Source organism: Heptranchias perlo, chromosome 3, assembly GCF_035084215.1.
Source record: "Heptranchias perlo isolate sHepPer1 chromosome 3, sHepPer1.hap1, whole genome shotgun sequence".
NCBI lineage: Eukaryota > Metazoa > Chordata > Chondrichthyes > Hexanchiformes > Hexanchidae > Heptranchias > Heptranchias perlo.
This window is the reverse complement of record NC_090327.1, coordinates 139244324-139263061: the sequence shown is the minus strand read 5'-3', so window position 1 is coordinate 139263061 and position 18738 is coordinate 139244324. Positions and strand designations below refer to the sequence as shown.

The window sequence follows — 18738 nt, the reverse complement described above, 5'->3', positions numbered from 1 at the left end:
TTACTCACTGCTCTCCCCAGGGGTGTAGGGGGAGAGAGTGTGGACTTTATTACTCACTGCTCTCCCCAGGGGTGTGTGGGGGGAGAGAGTGTGGACTTTATTACTCACTGCTCTCCCCAGGGGTGCAGGGGGAGAGAGTGTGGACTTTATTCCTCACTGTGCACCCCAGGGGTGTGGAGGGAGAGAGTGTGGACTTTATTACTCACTGCTCTCCCCAGGGGTGCAGGGGGAGAGAGTGTGGTCTTTTCTGCTCACTGTGCACCCCAGGGGTGTAGGGGGAGAGAGTGTGGACTTTATTACTCACTGCTCTCCCCAGGGGTGCAGGGGGAGAGAGTGTGGACTTTTCTGCTCACTGCTCTCCCCAGGGGTGTAGGGGAAGAGAGTGTGGACTTTATTACTCACTGCTATCTTACAGGGAATGCCGAGATGATACTAATATTAAATAATATTTGTCTTGTTACCTTTTCAATTCTCCAATACGATGAAACATTCGGTGTAATTAGTTGCGATATGTTATTTTACAACTTGTAATTTCTTGAGATGTAAACTTTTACAAATGCTGTAAATGATAAATTCCCTCAGGTTATGAAGGTTTCAGTGATTGGAGAATACACAGTGTTTGCAGCACCGTGGCCTGGTGGAGAGAGAATCAGACACCGTATGACGCAGAACGGTCTCTGATCTGAGAAAGTCTTCAGATCTTCTCATTATTTAATGAATTTTATAATTACAGTAAAGGGATATTTCACCACATTCTTCAACTGCTCTCTGAATTTCGTCTGTGTCACGGCATAAATACAAGTGTTTGTGCAGCAACTCATGAGCTGGAGCATGAATCCCAGTTCCAGTAGAAACCTGGGTAGAATTACAGAATAAAACCCCAACATCAACATCCTGAACCATATAGAATACACTGGAAACAGCGCCCAGAACAGTATAAAGTTCCCTGATATAACAAACAGTAAAATGATGGATTTCCTTCGGCTCTCCTTCTCTGGGTCTCTGGGACTCTCCCCACTGCTGTGACCCCGGAGTCTCCTGCGGGCTCTGCTGGCCACTAAAATGTATCTGACAGTGAAAACATTGAGCAGCAGAATCAGAACAAATGGGATCCCCGGGGTGAGGATATAATGAAGGAGTTCGATGACTGCCCACAGAGGTGAAAACAAACCCATGAAAGGTATAGCACAAAACCAAGGTTCGTTGTAAAAATTATACTGGCCCATGAACATAAAGTACCAGAACATATTCTTCAAACAGCCCAGCACACTCACTGTTCCCAGAACCACAGCCGCCGTTCTCTCGGTGCAATATTTAGTTTTCAGATTCTGGCAACAAATGGCCACAAATCGATCGAAGGTGAAAGTGACGGTGAACCAGACGGAACAGTCTGTGGCTGCGAAAAGCAGGACGGCGTGGATATTACACACGGGGATGGACCTCATGAAACGAAACTGTCCCTGATAGACAATGGGAATCTGCCTGAGCATCAGATCGAAGATAACGACCAGTAGATCCGCCGCTGCCATCGCCACCAGGTAACGAGTGACACATTTGGAGAGACCGCACTTTCCCCGAGATAGGATAACTATCGTCAATAAGTTAACTGTCAGGAAGGGAAATAAACAGGGCAATTGTACATCAGGCTGGAACTGCCTGTAAATATTTGTACCGTCTCTGGATCTCCAGTAAATATTATTACCATTTCTGGATCTCCGATAAATATTCGCACTGCCTCCGGATCCACTGTAAATATTAATACCGTCTCTGGATCCCGTGGAAATATTAGTAACGTCTCTGGATCCTCTGTAATATTAGTACTGTTTGTGGATCTCCTGTAAATTTTAATAAAATCTGTGGAACCCCTGTAATTATTACTACCGTCTCCGGATCCCACTGCAAATGTTATTGCCGTCTCTGAATCATCTTCCAAAATTCTATAGATTCTGGAACGGTTCCTGCAGCTTGGAGGGTAGTAAATGTAACTCCACTATTTAAGCAAGGAGGGAGAGAGACAACAGAGAACTGCAGACCTGTTAGCCTGACATCAGTAGCAGGGAAAGTGCGAGACTCTATTATAAAGGATGTGATAACAGGACACTGAGAAAATATGAACAGGATTTGGCAGAGTCAACATGGATTTTTGAAAGGGAAATCATGTTTGCAAACCTATTGGAGATCTTTGAGGATGAAACAAGTAGAATCGATAAGGACGAACCAGTGGATGTGGTGCATTTGGATTTTCAGAAGGCTTTCGATAAGGTCCCAAACAGGAGGTTGTTGAACCTCAATGCCCTTCCCTCCATCATCAGGTCAGAAATGAGGGTATTCACTGATGATTGCACAGTGTTCAGTTCCATTCACAACCCCTCAGATAATGAAGCAGTACGTGCCTGCATGCAGCAAGACCTGGACAACATCCAGGATTGGGCTGATAAGTGGCAAGTAACATTCGCGCTGGACAAGTGTCAGGCAATGACCATCCCCAACAAGAGAGAGTCTAATCACCTCCCCTTGACATTCAACGGCATTACAGTTGCAGAATCCCCCACCATCAACATCCAGGGGGTCACCATTGACCAGAAACTTAACTGGACCAGCCATATAAATACTGTGGCGACAAGAGCAGGTCAGAGGCTGGGTATTCTGCGGCGAGTGACTCAACTCCTGACTCCCCAAAGCCTTTCCACCATCTACAAGGCACAAGTCAGGAGTGTGATGGAATACTCTCCACTTGCCTGGATGAGTGCAGCTCCAACAACACTCAAGAAGCTCGACACCATCCAGCACAAAGCAGCCCGCTTGATTGGTAAACATTCACTCCCTTCACCACCGGCGCACTGAGGCTGCAGTGTGTACCATCCACAGGATGCACTGCAGCAACTCGCCAATGCTTCTTCGACAGCACCTCCCAAACCCGCGACCTCTACCACCTAGAAGGACAAGGGCAGCAGGCACATGGGAACAACACCACCTGCATGTTCCCCTCCAAGTCACACACCATCCCGACTTGGAAATATATCGCCGTTCCTTCATCGTCGCTGGGTCAAAATCCTGGAACTCCCTTCCTAACAGCACTGTGGGAGAACCTTCACCACACGGACTGCAGCGGTTCAAGAAGGCGGCTCACCACCACCTTCTCAAGGGCAATTAGGGATGGGCAATAAATGCCGACCTTGCCAGCGCGCCCACATCTCATGAACGAATAAAAAAAAAAGATAGAGCACATGGAATTGGGGATAATATACTGGAATGGATTGAGAATTGGTGAACAGACAGAAACAGAGAGTAGGAATAAACGGGTATTTTTCGATTTGGCAGACTGTGACTGGTGGGGTGCCGCAGGGATCGATGTTTGGGCCCCACCGATTCACAATCTGTATCAAAGATTTGGATGAGGGGACCAAATATGATATTTCCAAGTTTGCTGATGACACACATAACTCGGTGGGAATGTGAGTTGTGAGGAGGATGCAATGGGGCTTCAAGGGGATACAGACAGGTGAAGTGAGTATGAAGGAACATGGCAGATGGAATATAATGTGGAAAAATGTGATGTTATCCACTTTGGTAGGAAAGACAGAGAAAACAGAAATGCAGAATATTTTAAAATGGTGAGAGATTGGGAGATGTTGATGTTCAAAGGGACCTGGGTGTCCTTGTACATGAGTCACTGAAAGCTCACATGCAGGTGCAGCAAGCAATTAGGGAGGCAAATGGTATATTGACCTTTATTACAAGAGGATGTGAGTACAGGAGTAAAGATATCTTACTGCAATTAATTGAGACTGCAACAGGAGTGTTGTGTACAATTTTGATCTCCAAGGATATACTTGCCATCGAGGGAGTGCAACGAAGGTTCACCAGACTGATTCGTGTGATGGAGGGATTGTGGTATGAGGAGGGATTGAGTCGACTCGGCCTGCATTTTCTAGAGTTTGGAAGAATGAGAGATGATCTCATTGAAACAGGCAAAAATTCTTAAAGGGCTCGACAGGGTGGATGCAAGGAGGATGTTTCCCCTGGCTGGGGAGTCTAGAACAAGGGGTCACAGTCTCAGAATAAGGGGTGGGCTATTTGAGACTGAGATGAGTGGAAATTTCTTCACTCGGAAGGTGGTGAATCTTTGGAATTCTCTTTGGAGGTTCAGTCATTGAGTACATTCAAAACAGAGATCGATAGATTTCTACATATTAAAGGCATCAAGGAATATAGGGATAGTGCAGGAAAATGGTGTTGAGATAGAAGATCAGCCATGATCTTGTTGAATGGTGGAGCAGGCTCGACAGGTCGATTGGCCTTCTCCTGCTCCTATTTCGTAAGTTCTTATGTTCTTATGTACCGTCTCTGGATTCATGGAAATATTGGAACCACTTCTGGTTCCCCTGGATATATGAGCACCTTCTCTTGATCCACTCTGACTATTGATTCAGACTGTGCATCCCCTGCCTTGATTAGTACCATCTCTGGTTTTCTGTAAATTTTACTGCTGTCACTATATACCCTGCAAATATTAGTACCGTCTCTGGATCCCACTGTAAATATTAGTACATTCTCTGGATCCCCTGTGAAACATGATTTATATAATTAATAGCTGGATGTAGAGACTTACCAGGAATACCGACATCAGTGAGTGTGGGAAAGAGAATGACAAGAACGGTAATACAGTGAAACATGACATACAGCCTTCCCGGAGACACCAACAGCAGCGAGTGTTGGACAGGGAATAAGAACGGTAATACAGTGAAACACGGTTTGCAGAATTAACATCAACAACTTGCAATTATATCGTGCTCTTAACGTAGTAAAAAGTCCCATGATGCTTCAAAGGAGCGATTATCAAACAAAATTCATGACAGAGCCACAAAAGGAGTTATTAGGACAGATGACCAAAAGTTCGGTCAAAGAGGTAGGTTTTTAAGAAGAATCTTAAAGAAGGAGAGAGGTGGAGAGCTGAAAATGTCTCGGGAGAGAATTCCAGAGCTTGGGACGTAGGCAGCTGAAGGCATGGCCACCAATGGTGGAGCGATTAAAATCGGGGATGAGCAAGAGGCAATAATTTGATAAGTGGAAAGATCTCGGAGGGTTGTAGGGCTGGAGGAGGTTGCAGAGATCGGGAGGGGCGAGGCCATGGAGGGATTTGAAAACAAGGATGAGAATTTTAAAATCGAGGCGTGACCAAAACGGGAGCCAAAGGAAGTCAGGGAGCACTGGGGTGATGGGAGAACGGGACAAGGGGTGAGTTCAGTTACGGGCAACAGAGTTTTGGATGAGCTCAAGTTTATGGAGGGTGGAAGATGGGAGACCCACCAGGAGAGTATTTGAATAATCAAGTCTAGAGGTAACAAAGGCATGGGTGAGGGTTTCAGCAGCAATGAGTTGAGGCAGGAGCGGAGGCTGACGGAGTGCGAAGTAAGCGGTCTCCGTGATAGAGCGGATATGTGATCGGTAGCTCATCTCAGGGTCAAATCGAAACGGGCTGGTTCACCCTCAGAGAGTGGCCAGGGAGAGGAGTGGAGTGGGTGGCTGGGGAATGGAGTTTGTAGCGGGGACCGAAAATAATGGCTTCAGTTGTCCCAATATTTATTTGGAGGAAATCGGTGCTCATCCATTCTTGGATATTGGACAAGAAGTGTGACAAATGAGAGACGGTGGATGGGCCGAGGGAGGTGGTGGGGAATAAACAGCTGGATGTGGAGACTTAGCACCGACACTGACGGCAGTGAGTCTGTGACCGTAAATGAGAGAACGGTAATAGAGTGAGACATGGTTTATAGAATTAATAGATAGATATAGAGACTTACCAGAGACACCAAGATCAGCGAGTGTGGGAAGGGAATGATAAGAACAGTAATACACTGAAACATGGTTTATAGAATTAATAGCTGGATATAGAGGCTTACCAGTGATACCAACAACAGCGAGGAGGGGATAGTAAATCACTTGTATACAGGCAAGGGCAAAATATATCCGATCGTCTAATGATAGCGAATCATAATGTGCATAAAGATATTGAAACATCCAGAATGGACTGTTCCAATCTATTGTTCTCAGATTCCGATCCATTGTTGTAACATTCCAATCTATTGTTCTCAGATTCCGACCCATTGTTGTAACATTCCAATCTATTGTTCTCAGATTCCGACCCATTGTCGTAACATTCCAATCTATTGTTCTCAGATTCCGACCCATTGTTGTAACATTCCAATCTATTGTTCTCAGATTCCGACCCATTGTTGTAACATTCCAATCTATTGTTCTCAGATTCCGACCCATTGTTGTAACATTCCAATCTATTGTTCTCAGATTCCGACCCATTGTTGTAACTTTCCAATCTATTGTTCTCAGATTCCGATCTATTCTTTCCCTCTCTGTGGAGCCGCTGATCCCTGTTAGTGCCGGGGGTGATGCTCCCACTGACACTCCGCTCCTCCGTCCCTCCGCTCCTCCGTCCCTCCGCTCCTCCGTCCCTCCGTCCCTCCGTCCCTCCGCTCCTCCGCTCCTCCGTCCCTCCGCTCCTCCCCTCCTCCGTCCCTCCGCTCCTCCGTCCCTCCGTCCCTCCGCTCCTCCGTCCCTCCGCTCCTCCGCTCCTCCGCTCCGCTCCTCCGTCCCTCCTCTCCTCCGTCCCTCCGCTCCTCCATCCCTCCGCTCCTCCGTCCCTCCGTCCCTCCGCTCCTCCGTCCCTCCGCCCCTCCGTCCCTCCGCTCCTCCGCTCCTCCGTCCCTCCGTCACTCCGTCCCCCGCTCCTCCGTCCCTCCGCCCCTCCGTCCCTCCGCCCCTCCGCTCCTCCGCTCCTCCGTCCCTCCGCTCCTCCGTCACTCCGTCCCCCGCTCCTCCGTCCCTCCGTCCCTCCGTCCCTCCGCCCCTCTGCCCCTCCGACCCTCCGTCCCTCCGCCCCTCCGTCCCTCCGTCCCTCCGCTCCTCCGCCCCTCCTCCCTCCGCTCCTCCGCCCCTCCGTCCCTCCGTCCCTCCGCTCCTCCGTCCCTCCGCCCCTCCGTCCCTCCGCCCCTCCGTCCCTCCGCCCCTCCGCCCCTCCGTCCCTCCGCCCCTCCGCTCCTCCGTCCCTCCTTCCCTCCGTCCCTCCGCTGAACACCTCCTGAAAATCCATATTTATGACATTTGCTGCAATCCTTTTTATCGATTCAATCGATCACTTCTTTAAAAAACTCAGATAAATTTTCCACGCATGAATTGCCTTTAACAAATCCATGCTGGCTGTCCTTGATCCTGTGCTCCTCACTCCCCCCTCTGCTCCACCGCCTCAGCTGATCCTGTGCTCCTCACTCCCCCCTCTGCTCCTCCGCCTCAGCTGATCCTGTGCTCCTCACTCCCCCCTCTGCTCCTCCGCCTCAGCTGATCCTGTGCTCCTCACTCCCCCCTCTGCTCCTCCGCCTCAGCTGATCCTGTGCTCCTCACTCCCCCCTCTGCTCCACCGCCTCACTTGTCTCAGAGGAAGTGTAAGGGGCAGTTTCGTTTCCTCTAAAGATATGATTGACCCTGTTGCTGTTTTACTTCAAAATTTCACTTCCCAACGCCAGAACCACGAAAATCCAACTACTTTAGGACGAGAGGTTACAACCTTTCAATGATTTTTTAAACATTATATTAGAAATCCAATGGGCTATCCATTGCGGCATAGAGCCCGTTAAAAGGTACAGTCTATCACAGTACCCACAAGCTGCTAAGGAACTCCTGCCAAAGTAGAAGGAGTGTTTGGAAAGCTCAGTTGGAGCTCAAATCAGTTCTTGAGAAATCTCCGCAGTGAGAGTTTGTCCAATACAGGGTGCCGTCTCTCTCTCTCCCTTTCCCCCTCTCTTGCTCTCTCTCCCTTGCACTCTCACTCTCCTCCTTTATCTCAAGGGGATTGGACTACAATGGGGTGGAAATTATGTTCCAGCTGTACAGACCAGTGGAGAGACTCCATCTGAAATACTGCATTCAGTTCTGGGCACCGCGCCACAGGAAGGATATGTTAACCTCCAGGCTCGAGGGGCTGAATTCCCAACCCCTGCTCTTATGTTCCAATGAATGAAACAATAATTCAGGTATCGAGAACTTCTGTCCAAAGAACTGATTTCAGTATTTGACTGTCCTCAGTGTCCCAGCTCAGTGCAGTCCAGTCCAGACAAGCTGCTGGCACAAAGTGGCATTTTCTGTGAGACAAGAATGACTTGTTGAGGCAGTGAGAGCACCGAGTGCGGGTAGGCCTGCGCGTGAAATGGAAAGTGAGGTCAAATTCGACACAAGCTGCTGATGTCTCTGTTTTCATTTCCAAAACACACGCACGCACGGCCCAAATCGATGCATCTCCCGGGAAAGCTGCGAGGTGACGCAGGGTCGCCCTGGATCATGTGAAGCAATTGCCCACATACAAGGTTCTGCTCGTTTCACACAGGAACCTAAGAATTAGAAGCTGGAGAAGGTCATCCAGCCCCTCGAGCCTGCTCCACCATTCAACAAGATCAGGACTGAACTTCTACCTCAACACCATGTTCATGCACTATCCCCATATCCCTTGATGCCTTTAATATCTAGAAATCTATCGATCTCTGTTTTGAATGTACTCAATGACTGAGCCTCCACAGCCCTCTAGGGTAGAGAATTCCAAAGATTCACCACCCTCTGAATGAAGAAATCTCTCCTCATCTCAGAACTAAATGGCCTACCCTTTATTCTGAAACCGTGACCCCTGGTTCGAGACTCCCCAGCCAGAGGAAGCATCCTCCCTGCATCTGACCTGTCAAGACCTTTAAGAATTTTTTAAGTTTCAAAGAGATCACCTCTCATTCTTCTAAACTCTAGAGAATACAGGCCTGGTCTACTCAATCTCTCCTCATACGACAATCCTGCCATCTCAGGAATCAGTCTGGTGAACCTTTGTTGCACTCCTTCGAGGGCAAGTATATCCTTTCTGAGGTAAGGAGACCAAAACTGTACACAATACTCCAGGTGCGATCTCAACAAGGCCCTATTTAAATACAATAAGGCATCTTTACTCCTGTACTCAAATCTTCTTGTATTAAAGGCCAACATGCTATTTGCCTTCCTAATTGCTTGCTGCACCTTCATGTTAGCTTTCAGTGACTCATGTACAAGGACACCCAGGTCACTTTGAGCATCATCATTTCACAATCTCTCACCATTTAAAAAATACTTTGTGTTTCTGTTTTTCGACCAAAGTGGATAACTTCACATTATTCCACATTATATTCCATCTGCCTTGTTCTTCCCCACTTACTAAACCTGTCTATATCCCTTTGAAGCCTCTTTGCATCCTCCACACAATTCACATCCCGACTTAGTTTTGTGTCATCAGCAAACTTGGAAATATTACATTTGGTTCCCTGATCCAAGTCATTGATATAATTGTGAATAGCTGGAGCCCAAGCACCAATCCCTGCAGTACCCCACTGGTCACAGTCTGCCAACCTGACAAAGACCCGTTTATTCCTACTCTCTGGTTTCTGGCTGTTGATCAATTCTCAATCCATGCCAGTATATTATCCCCAATTCCATGTGCTCTAACTTTGTTCACTAACCTCCTGTGTGGGACCTGATCTGAAGCCTTCTGAGAATCCAAATACACCACATCCACTGGTCCCCCCTTATCTATTTTACTAGTTACATCCTCAAAGAACTCCAATAGGTTTGTCAAATATGATTTTCCTTTCATAAATCCATGTTGACTCTGCCAAATCCTATTATTATTTTCTGAGTTTCCTGTTATCACATCCTTTATAATAGATTCGAGCATTTTTCCTACTACTGATGTCAGGTTAACAGGTCTGTGGTCCCCGTTCGCTCTCTTTCTCTTTTCTTAAATAGTGGGGTTACATTTGCTACCCTCCAATCTGCAGGAACAGTTCTATAATTTCTTGAATTTTGGAAGATGACAACCAATGCGTCCACTATCTCCATAGCCACCTCTCAAAACCATGTGATATAGATCATCAGGTCCTTGGGATTTATTGACTTTCAGTCCCATTCATTCCTCGAGTACTATTTTTTTTACAGATACTAATTTCTTTCAGTTCCTCATTCTCCCAGACCCTTGGTTCTCTACTATTTCTGGGAGGTTTTTTTGTGTCTTCTTCCGTGAAGACAGACACAAAGTGTTTGTTAATTTCTCTGTCACTTCCTTATTCCCCATTATAAATTATCCCGTCTCTGTCTATAAGGGACCCACATTTGCCTTTGCCAGTTATTTTTTCCTTTTTACATCCCAATAGAAGCTTTTACAGTCCGTTTTTATGTTTCTCGCCAGTTTACTCTCATATTCTATTTTCCCTTTCTTTATCAATTTCTTGGTTTTGCTTTGCTGAATTCTATTCTGCTCTAATCCACAGGCTTACTGCATTTTCTGGCAAATTTATATCCCTCTTCCTTTGATTTAATACGATCTTTAATTTCTCTTGTTAGCCACGGTTGGACCACTTTAACTCTTGGGTTTTTGTGCAGTAAAGGAATATATATTTGTTGCAAATTATGTATTAATTCTTTAAATGCGAACCATTGACCGTCTCCCATCATACCTTTTAATGTAGTTCCCCAATCAACCACAGAAAACTTGCGCCTCACACCTTCGTAGTTTCCGTTGTTTAAATTAAAGATCCTAGTTTCAGATATAACTGCATCACTTTCAAACTTAATGAAGAATTCCATCATATTGTGGTTACTCTTTCCTAAGGGTTCCCTTACAGGATTATAAATTAACCCTTTCTCATTGCACAATACCAGATCTGTACCCTAGTTGGTTCCTCAACATACTGATCTGGAAAACGATCTCGTATACATTGCAGGAATTCGTCCTCCACAGTATTACTGCTAATTTGGTTTGCCCAATCTATATTGTAGACTAAAGACCCCCACGATTTCTGCATTACTCTTGTTATATGCACTTCTAATTTCCTGCTTTATACCGTGCCCGACATTACCACTACAGTTTGCTGGCCGAGAAACAACTCCCACCAATGTTTTCTGCCCCTTGCTGTTTCTTAGCTCCACCCAAACTGATTCTATATCTCAACGTTCTGAGCCAAGATCCTTTCTCACTATTGTACTGATCTCATCCATTATTAACTGCGCTACCCCACCTCCTTTTTCCTTTTTGCCTGTCCTTCCTAAATGTCGAATATTTTTGAATAATCAGTTCCCAGCCTTGGTCACCCTGCAGCCACGTCTCCGTAATGGCAATTAGATCAAACCCATTTACTACTATTGGTGCTGTCAATACATTTACCTTGTTGCGAATGCTGCGTGCTTTCAGATAAAGTGCCTTTAATTTTGCCCTGTCAACACTTTTTGTCCTATTTTGACCTGTAATCCGGTCACGTGGCTTCTCCTGTTTCTGATTCTTTCTTCCCTCCTGCTTCCTCTGCTTCCCCAGCTGCCAAGTGAATTAGGTGCTCGAAGCAATCACAGCGAATTCCTGAAACCCATCCTGACATGGGGAGCAGGGAGAGAGAGAATGAAAGGTGCTGGGCATTGAGAGGTGATGGAATTTGAACATGCCGGATAAATAGAAACATAAATCTCATCTCCCTCTTTCTTTCCTATGTGGAATATTTTAATACTCAGGAGATGATTTCACTGCCACCCGTGCTCTTCTGCTTCTTTGGGTCGATTCTTGCATTTATTTACAGTGAAAATCTATTCCTGCCACTGAAGGATTGGGGATGTAAAAGACACGCGTCAAGGTTGGAAAATATTTCTATCGTCTTCATTGAGCTTTTATTTCTCAGTTACCTTCTGTCTTTATCTCTTGTTTTTGTCTCTCTCAGTGCCGGGTGACCATTTGATTTGATGCATTTGTCCTGAACTGATGCCTTTTCCACATCTCGAGGCGGTCAGACACGTTCTATCTGTCTGTTACTGCTGATGACCATTAATGGGGACAGGCCGCGAGTTCATCGTTTATCTGCAAAGCGGAGAAAGACAAATAAAAAGAAAGATCTGTTTCTCCACCACAAGCGTAAAGATGCAAAGGATGTTATTCAAAAAACTGTCCCCGTGACTTGGTGTTTGGATTTGTTTGCAAAGCTTGCATTTTAAAAGTTAAAAAATACCCGACACAAAGTTCACTTCTCACCAGCCCATAAAGGAATCAAACCCGCGATCACAACATGTTCTAAGCAAGCAGGTTAACCAGCCGTTACTAACATCTCATAGGAACATAGGAACAGGAGAAGGCCATTCAGCCCCTCGTGCCTGCTCCGCCATTTGATAAGATCATGGCTGATCTGTGATATCGCTCCATATACCTGCCTTTGGCCCATATCCCTTAATACGTTTGGTTGCCAGAAAGCTATCTATCTCACATTTAAATTTTGCAATTGAGCTAGTATCAATTGCCGTTTGTGGAGGAGAGTTCCAAACTTCTACCACCCTTTGTGTGCAGAAATGTTTTCTAATCTCGCTCCTGAAAGGTCTGGCTCTAATTTTTAGATTGTGCCCCCGACTCCTAGAATCCCCAACCAGCGGAAATAGTTTCTCTCTATCCACCCTATCCATTCCCCTTAATATCTTATCAACTTCGATCAGATCACCCCTTAACCTTCTAAACTCCAGAGAATACAACCCCAATTTGTGTAATCTCTCCTCGTAACTTAACCCTTGAAGTCCGGGTATCATTCTAGTAAACCTACGCTGCACTCCCTCCAAGGCCAATATGTCCTTCCGAAGGTGCGGTGCCCAGAACTGCTCACAGTACTCCAGGTGCGGTCTAACCAGGGTTTTGTCTAGCTGCAGCATAATTCCTGCCCCCTTGTACTCTAGTCTTCCAGATATAAAGGCCAGCATTCCATTAGCCTTCTTGATTATTTTCTGGACTTGTTCATGACACTTCAATGATCTATGTGCCTGAACCCCTAAGTCCCTTTGGGCATCCACAGTTTTTAACTTTTTGCCATTTCGAAAGTACCATGTTCTATCCTTTTTTGATCCAAAGTGGATGACCTCACTTTTGTCTACATTGAATTCCATTTGCTACAATTTTGCCCATTCACCTAATCTATCAATATCCCTTTGTAATTTTATGTTTTCATCTACACTGCTTACAATGCCACCAATCTTTGTGTCATCGGCAAACTTAGATATGAGACCTTCTATGCCTTCATCTAAGTCGTTAATAAATATTGTGAATAATTGAGGCCCCAAGACAGATCCCTGCGGGACTCCACTAGTCACATCCTGCCAATGTGAATACTTACCCATTATCCCTACTCTCTGTCGCCTTTCGCTCAGCCAATATCCTAACTAAGTCTGTACTTTTCCCTCGATTCCATGGGCTTCTATCTTAGCTAACAGTCTCTTATGTGGGACCTTATCAAATGCCTTCTGGAAGTCCATATAAATAACATCCATTGACATTCCCCTGTCCACTACTTTAGTCACTTCTTCAAAAAATTCAATCAGGTTTGTCAGGTATGACCTACCTTTCACAAATCCATGCTGGCACTCTCTGATTAACTGAAAATTCTCGGTGTTTAGTCACCCTATCCTTAATTATAGACTCCAGCATTTTCCCCACAACAGATGTTAGGCCAACTGGTCTATAATTCCCCAGTTTCCCTCTCTCTCCTTTCTTAAACCGATTCTGTATCACGTTAAATGTTTCTTTAAACATTTCCCACTGATCATCAGTCGTTTTACCCATTAACAGATTTGCCCAGTTTACTGTGGACAGTCTCTGTTTCATCCAATTGAAGTCGACCTTGCCCAAGTCTAGAATCTTAGCAGCTGATTCACTTTTTTCCCTTTCAAACACAACATTGAACTTGATCATGTTATGATCACTATTGGATAGATGTTCACGCATAGTTAAGCCGTTAACTAAATCTGGTTCATTACTCATTACTAAATCTAGTATGGCTTGCCCCCTTGTTGCCTCTCGCACATCGTGCTATCGAAAACTATCCCGGACACGCTCAAGAAATTTGCTACCTTTCTGACAGTTGCTAGGCTGCTTTTCCCAATCTATGTGAAGGTTAAAGTCCCCCATTAAGACCACTATGCCTTTCTTACACGCTTGTCTAATCTCTGCATTTATACAATCTCGCACTTCAGATCTGCTGCCAGGGCTCCTATACACAATTCCCACTATAGTCTTCGATCCTTTCCTATTTCTCAATTCAACCCATAAGGTCTCTGTTGGCTGCTTACCTCTCGTTATATCCCCCTTTATCATTGAAGTGATTTCATCTCTAATCATTAAGGCTACTCCTCCCCCTCTTCCAGTTTCCCTATCTCTCCTGTAGACCTTATAACCTGGTATAATTAGTTCCCAATCCTGACCATCCTGCAGCCATGTCTCAGTAATAGCTATCATGTCATACCCTCCAATTTGAATTTGAACCTGCAGTTCATTTAATTTATTCCTTCTACTCCGTGCATTTGTATATAGAACTCTTAGTTGGGCCACACACCCTAGCCTGACCTTCAGCTTTGATGCTGAGTTAATCGCCTTATGCCTTCTAGTTTTTACTTTATCTGTCGTGCCTAAAGTACACTTTCTTTCCGCTGCTCTACGCTTTTCCCTCTCACTTGTTCTTGAACAACTGTTTGTACTATTTGAATTGTAAATTTCCCCTGGGTCTTCCCCTCTCTTGCTGCTCTCAACTTTACTCCCTTCTGACTCACCGCTCAGGTTCCCATCCCCCTGCTACTCTAGTTTAAACCTTCCCCAACAGCATGAGCAAACAACCCCGTGAGGACATTGGTCCCGGTCCTGCTCGGGTGTAACCCGTCCCGCTTGTACAGGTCCCACTTTCCCCAGAACCAGTCCCAATGTCCCAGGAATCTAAATCCCTCCCTCCTACACCATCCCTGCAGCCACTCATTCATCCTGTCTATTCTCCTGTTCCTATATTCACTAGCACGTGGCACCGGTAGTAATCCTGAGATCACTACCTTTGTTTTTGAATTTATCTCCTAACTCCTTAAATTCAACTTGCAGGACCTCATCCCTTTTTTTTAACCAATGTCGTTGGTACAAATATGGACCACGACTACTGGCTGTTCACCCTCCCCCTCCAGAATGCCCTGCAGCCGCTCCGTGACATCCTTGACCCGAGCACCAGGGAGGCAACATACCATCCTGGAGTCACATTTATGGCCGCAGAAACGCCTATCTGTTCCCCTTACAATTGAATCCCCTATCACTATTGCCCTGCCGCTCTTCTTCCTCCCCTCCTGTGCAGCAGAGCCACCTGTGCTGCCCCGAACCTGGCTCTTGCTGCTTTCCCCTGATAAGCCATCTCCCCCAACAGCATTCAAAGCAGAATATCTGTTTGAGAGGGAGATGGTCCCAGGGGACTCCTGCTTTATCTGCCTAGTCCTTTTACTCTGCCTGGCGGTCACCCATTTCCTTTCTGCCTGCGTAATCTTTACCTGCGGTGTGACCACCTCACTGAACGTGCTATCCACGATAGTCTCAGCATCGCGGATGCTCCACAGTGAATCCACCCGCAGCTCCAGCTCCGAAATACAGTTAGCCAATAGCTGCAGCTGGACACACTTCCTGCACACATGGTCGCCAGGAACACTGGTAGTGTCCATGACTTCCCACATAGTGCAGGAGGAGCGTATCACAGGTGCGAGCTCTGCTGCCATGACTTGCCTTGGACTCTCAGACTCTCCTCCCGTGTGTCGGTGAGTGTCCTGCAAGAGGTTTGGGTGCTCTGCCTGTCGTGATTGAATAGTTGACAGTGTGTGTGACCTGTGAGTTGTGGGTGGGTGGCTTGCAGTAATGGTAATGTGTGAGGGTAAGAGGAAGCATCTGATTGAAGAGTTGAGTACTGATTGAAAGAGTTTGTTGGTATGTGGGTGATGGGGGTGGAGTGCGTGGTGCAGTTGGTGGGAGATGCCACTTGACAGTTGACCTCACTCACATTGACCACTCATGTCAAAGCATCGAACTTCTTCCTGCACTGTATCCATGTTCATGACACGCCTGGCATTGACTTCATCCCCTGCTGCCTCCCACTGCCTCGGGAGCACATGTCTGGAGGGCTTCTTGCCCCCCTGTGGATATAAGATGTCCCTCCTTCTGTCCACCTCTTGCACTAAGGTCTGTAGTGCATCAGCAGAGAGTCTTGGTGCGCACAGTCTCACAGACCTGATACCAACTCAGATTGGCAGATTGGTGAGGTGTGGCGTGCAGATTGGAGGATGTGGGATTTAGCAGTGCACAACTTTTATTCAATATTTTAACATAACTCAAGAATTTGTCGACGTAAGGACGGGAGCTGCATCTGTGTTTTGTGTGTGAGATGTCTGATCTCTGTTCAGATTCCATGTGGACCCACATCTTATATTTTGCAAATAGGAGGTGCAGGCTGCCTTTAAGAGGTGTGAGCCACTCACGCAATATCTGGGACCCCCCCTGCTGGTGAGAAGCCATTAAACAATGCAGCTCGGCCTGGCTGCTCACAGGAATCAGGTAAACCACCAGACAGCACCAATCTCATGTGCTGTCTGCATCGCAAAGACCGGGCACGGGTTAATCGCGCACCGCGACCTCCGCACCAGGATTCGGGGGTTATCGAGTTAACCCCCCATGAGTTCAAATTTCACCAAGACAAGTCAGGAAAAATTTGATTTCCTAATTTGTGGGCAAGCTGGAAAAAAATGAGCATGATAGCTGCTAAATGGTTGTAAAAACCCAAATGGTTCACTCATGTCTTTCAGGGAAAGGAACCTCCGACCAACCCTGCATGATCAGGCCGACTCACGACTGGTCTAAACTATCTGGTGACCCTTAATGCTCTCTGATGTTGCCCAGCAATTGAGAAACAATCCCAGGAACATCACCACAAAGACTGCTGCAGTTCAAGAAGGCTGCCGACCACCATCTTCAGGCACTTAGAGATGGGTAATGAATATCCCAAATCTCCCACATCCTGAGAACAAATTTTTAAAAAGTCTTGGAAAGAGCCATTTGTTTATTAACTATTTTGGAGAAGGAGGCTGAACAAAGTATTTTCTGGGATCAGTAAAACTGTTGTACCTGAGAATTGACATCAGTTATGGGCCAGAAGACGGCATGAATTGGAACCAGATTTCCACTTTAGATTCTCAAGCCCCTTAATTTTCTGTCCAGCACAAAATATATCAGTAAATGATGACCTTAGGGTATAAATATCAAAGTGGTCTTTCTTCAGAAATTCGATGTTTAACCGTCTTCATACTGTCATTGTTTCTGTTCCACTCCTTCCCACTTTCCCAACGGAGCGTGTCTCATCGGAATTATTGGGAAGAGGATAAATTGACTTTAATACACACTGCTCTCCCCAGGGGGTGGGGGCAGAGTGTGGACTTTACTACTCACTGCTCTCCCCAGGGGGTGGGGGGAGAGTGTGGACTTTACTACTCACAGCTCTCCCCAGGGGGTGGGGGGAGAGTGTGGACTTCACTACTCACTGCTCTCCCCAGGGGGTGGGGGGAGAGTGTGGACTTTACTACTCACTGCTCTCCCCAGGGGGTGGGGGGAGAGTGTGGACTTTACTACTCACTGCTCTCCCCAGGGGGTGGGGGGAGAGTGTGGACTTTACTACTCACTGCTCTCCCCAGGGGGTGGGGGGAGAGTGTGGACTTTACTACTCACGGCTCTCCCCAGGGGGTGGGGGGAGAGAGTGGACTTTACTACTCACTGCTCTCCCCAGGGGAGGGGGGAGAATGTGTGGACTTTATTACTCACTGCTCTCCCCAGGGGAGGGGGGAGAGAGTGTGGACTTTATTACTCACTGCTCTCTCCAGGGGGTGGGGGGAGAGTGTGGACTTTACTACTCACTGCTCTCCCCAGGGGGTAGGGAGAGAGTGTGGACTTTATTACTCACTGCTCTCCCCAGGGGGTGGGGGCAGAGTGTGGACTTTACTACTCACTGCTCTCCCCAGGGGGTGGGGGCAGAGTGTGGACTTTACTACTCACTGCTCTCCCCAGGGGGTGGGGAGAGAGTGTGGACTTTACTACTCACTGCTCTCCCCAGGGGGTGGGGGGAGAGTGTGGACTTTATTACTCACTGCTCTCCCCAGGGGGTGGGGGGAGAGAGTGTGGACTTTATTACTCACTGCTCTCCCCAGGGGGTGGGGGGAGAGTGTGGACTTTATTACTCACTGCTCTCCCCAGGGGGTGGGGGGAGAGTGTGTGGACTTTATTACTCACTGATCTCCCCAGGGGTGTGTGGGGGGAGAGAGTGGACTTTATTACTCACTGCTCTCCCCAGGGGGTTCGGGGAGAGTGTGGACTTTATTACTCACTGCTCTCCCCAGGGGGTGGGGGGAGAGTGTGGACTTTAATACTCACTGCTCTCCCCAGGGGGTGGGGGGAGAGTGTGGACTTTATTACTCACTGCTCTCCCCAGGGGGTGGGGGGAGAGAGTGTGGACTTTACTACTCACTGCTCTCCCCAGGGGGTAGGGGGAGAGTGTGGACATTAAAACTCACTGCTCTCCCCAGGGGGGGGGGTGTGGGGCAGAGAGTGTGGACTTTATTACTCACTGCTTTCCCCAGGGGTGTGTGTGGGGGAGAGAGTGTGGACTTTATTACTCACTGCTCTCCCCAGGGGTGTGTGTGGGGGAGAGAGTGTGGACTTTATTACTCACTGCTCTCCCCAGGGGGTGGGGAGAGTGTGGACTTTATTACTCACTGCTCTCCCCAGGGGGTGGGGAGAGAGGGTGGACTTTAAAATTCACTGCTCTCCCCAGGGGTGTGTGGGGGGAGAGTGTGGACTTTATTACTCAC

At 47.1% G+C, this 18738-nt stretch overlaps 1 protein-coding gene across 1 annotated transcript; it reads right to left on the bottom strand.

The window, feature by feature from the left end:
- Positions 1-707: 707 nt before the first annotated feature.
- Positions 708-6150, bottom strand: LOC137307535 (probable G-protein coupled receptor 139). The gene is made up of 2 exons (XM_067976863.1): positions 5904-6150; positions 708-1606 (listed from the first exon to the last, which is right to left on the bottom strand). Exons 1-2 carry the CDS (start codon positions 6148-6150, stop codon positions 708-710), a joined length of 1146 nt encoding a protein of 381 aa, XP_067832964.1.
- Between the last annotated feature and the right edge of the window lie 12588 nt (positions 6151-18738).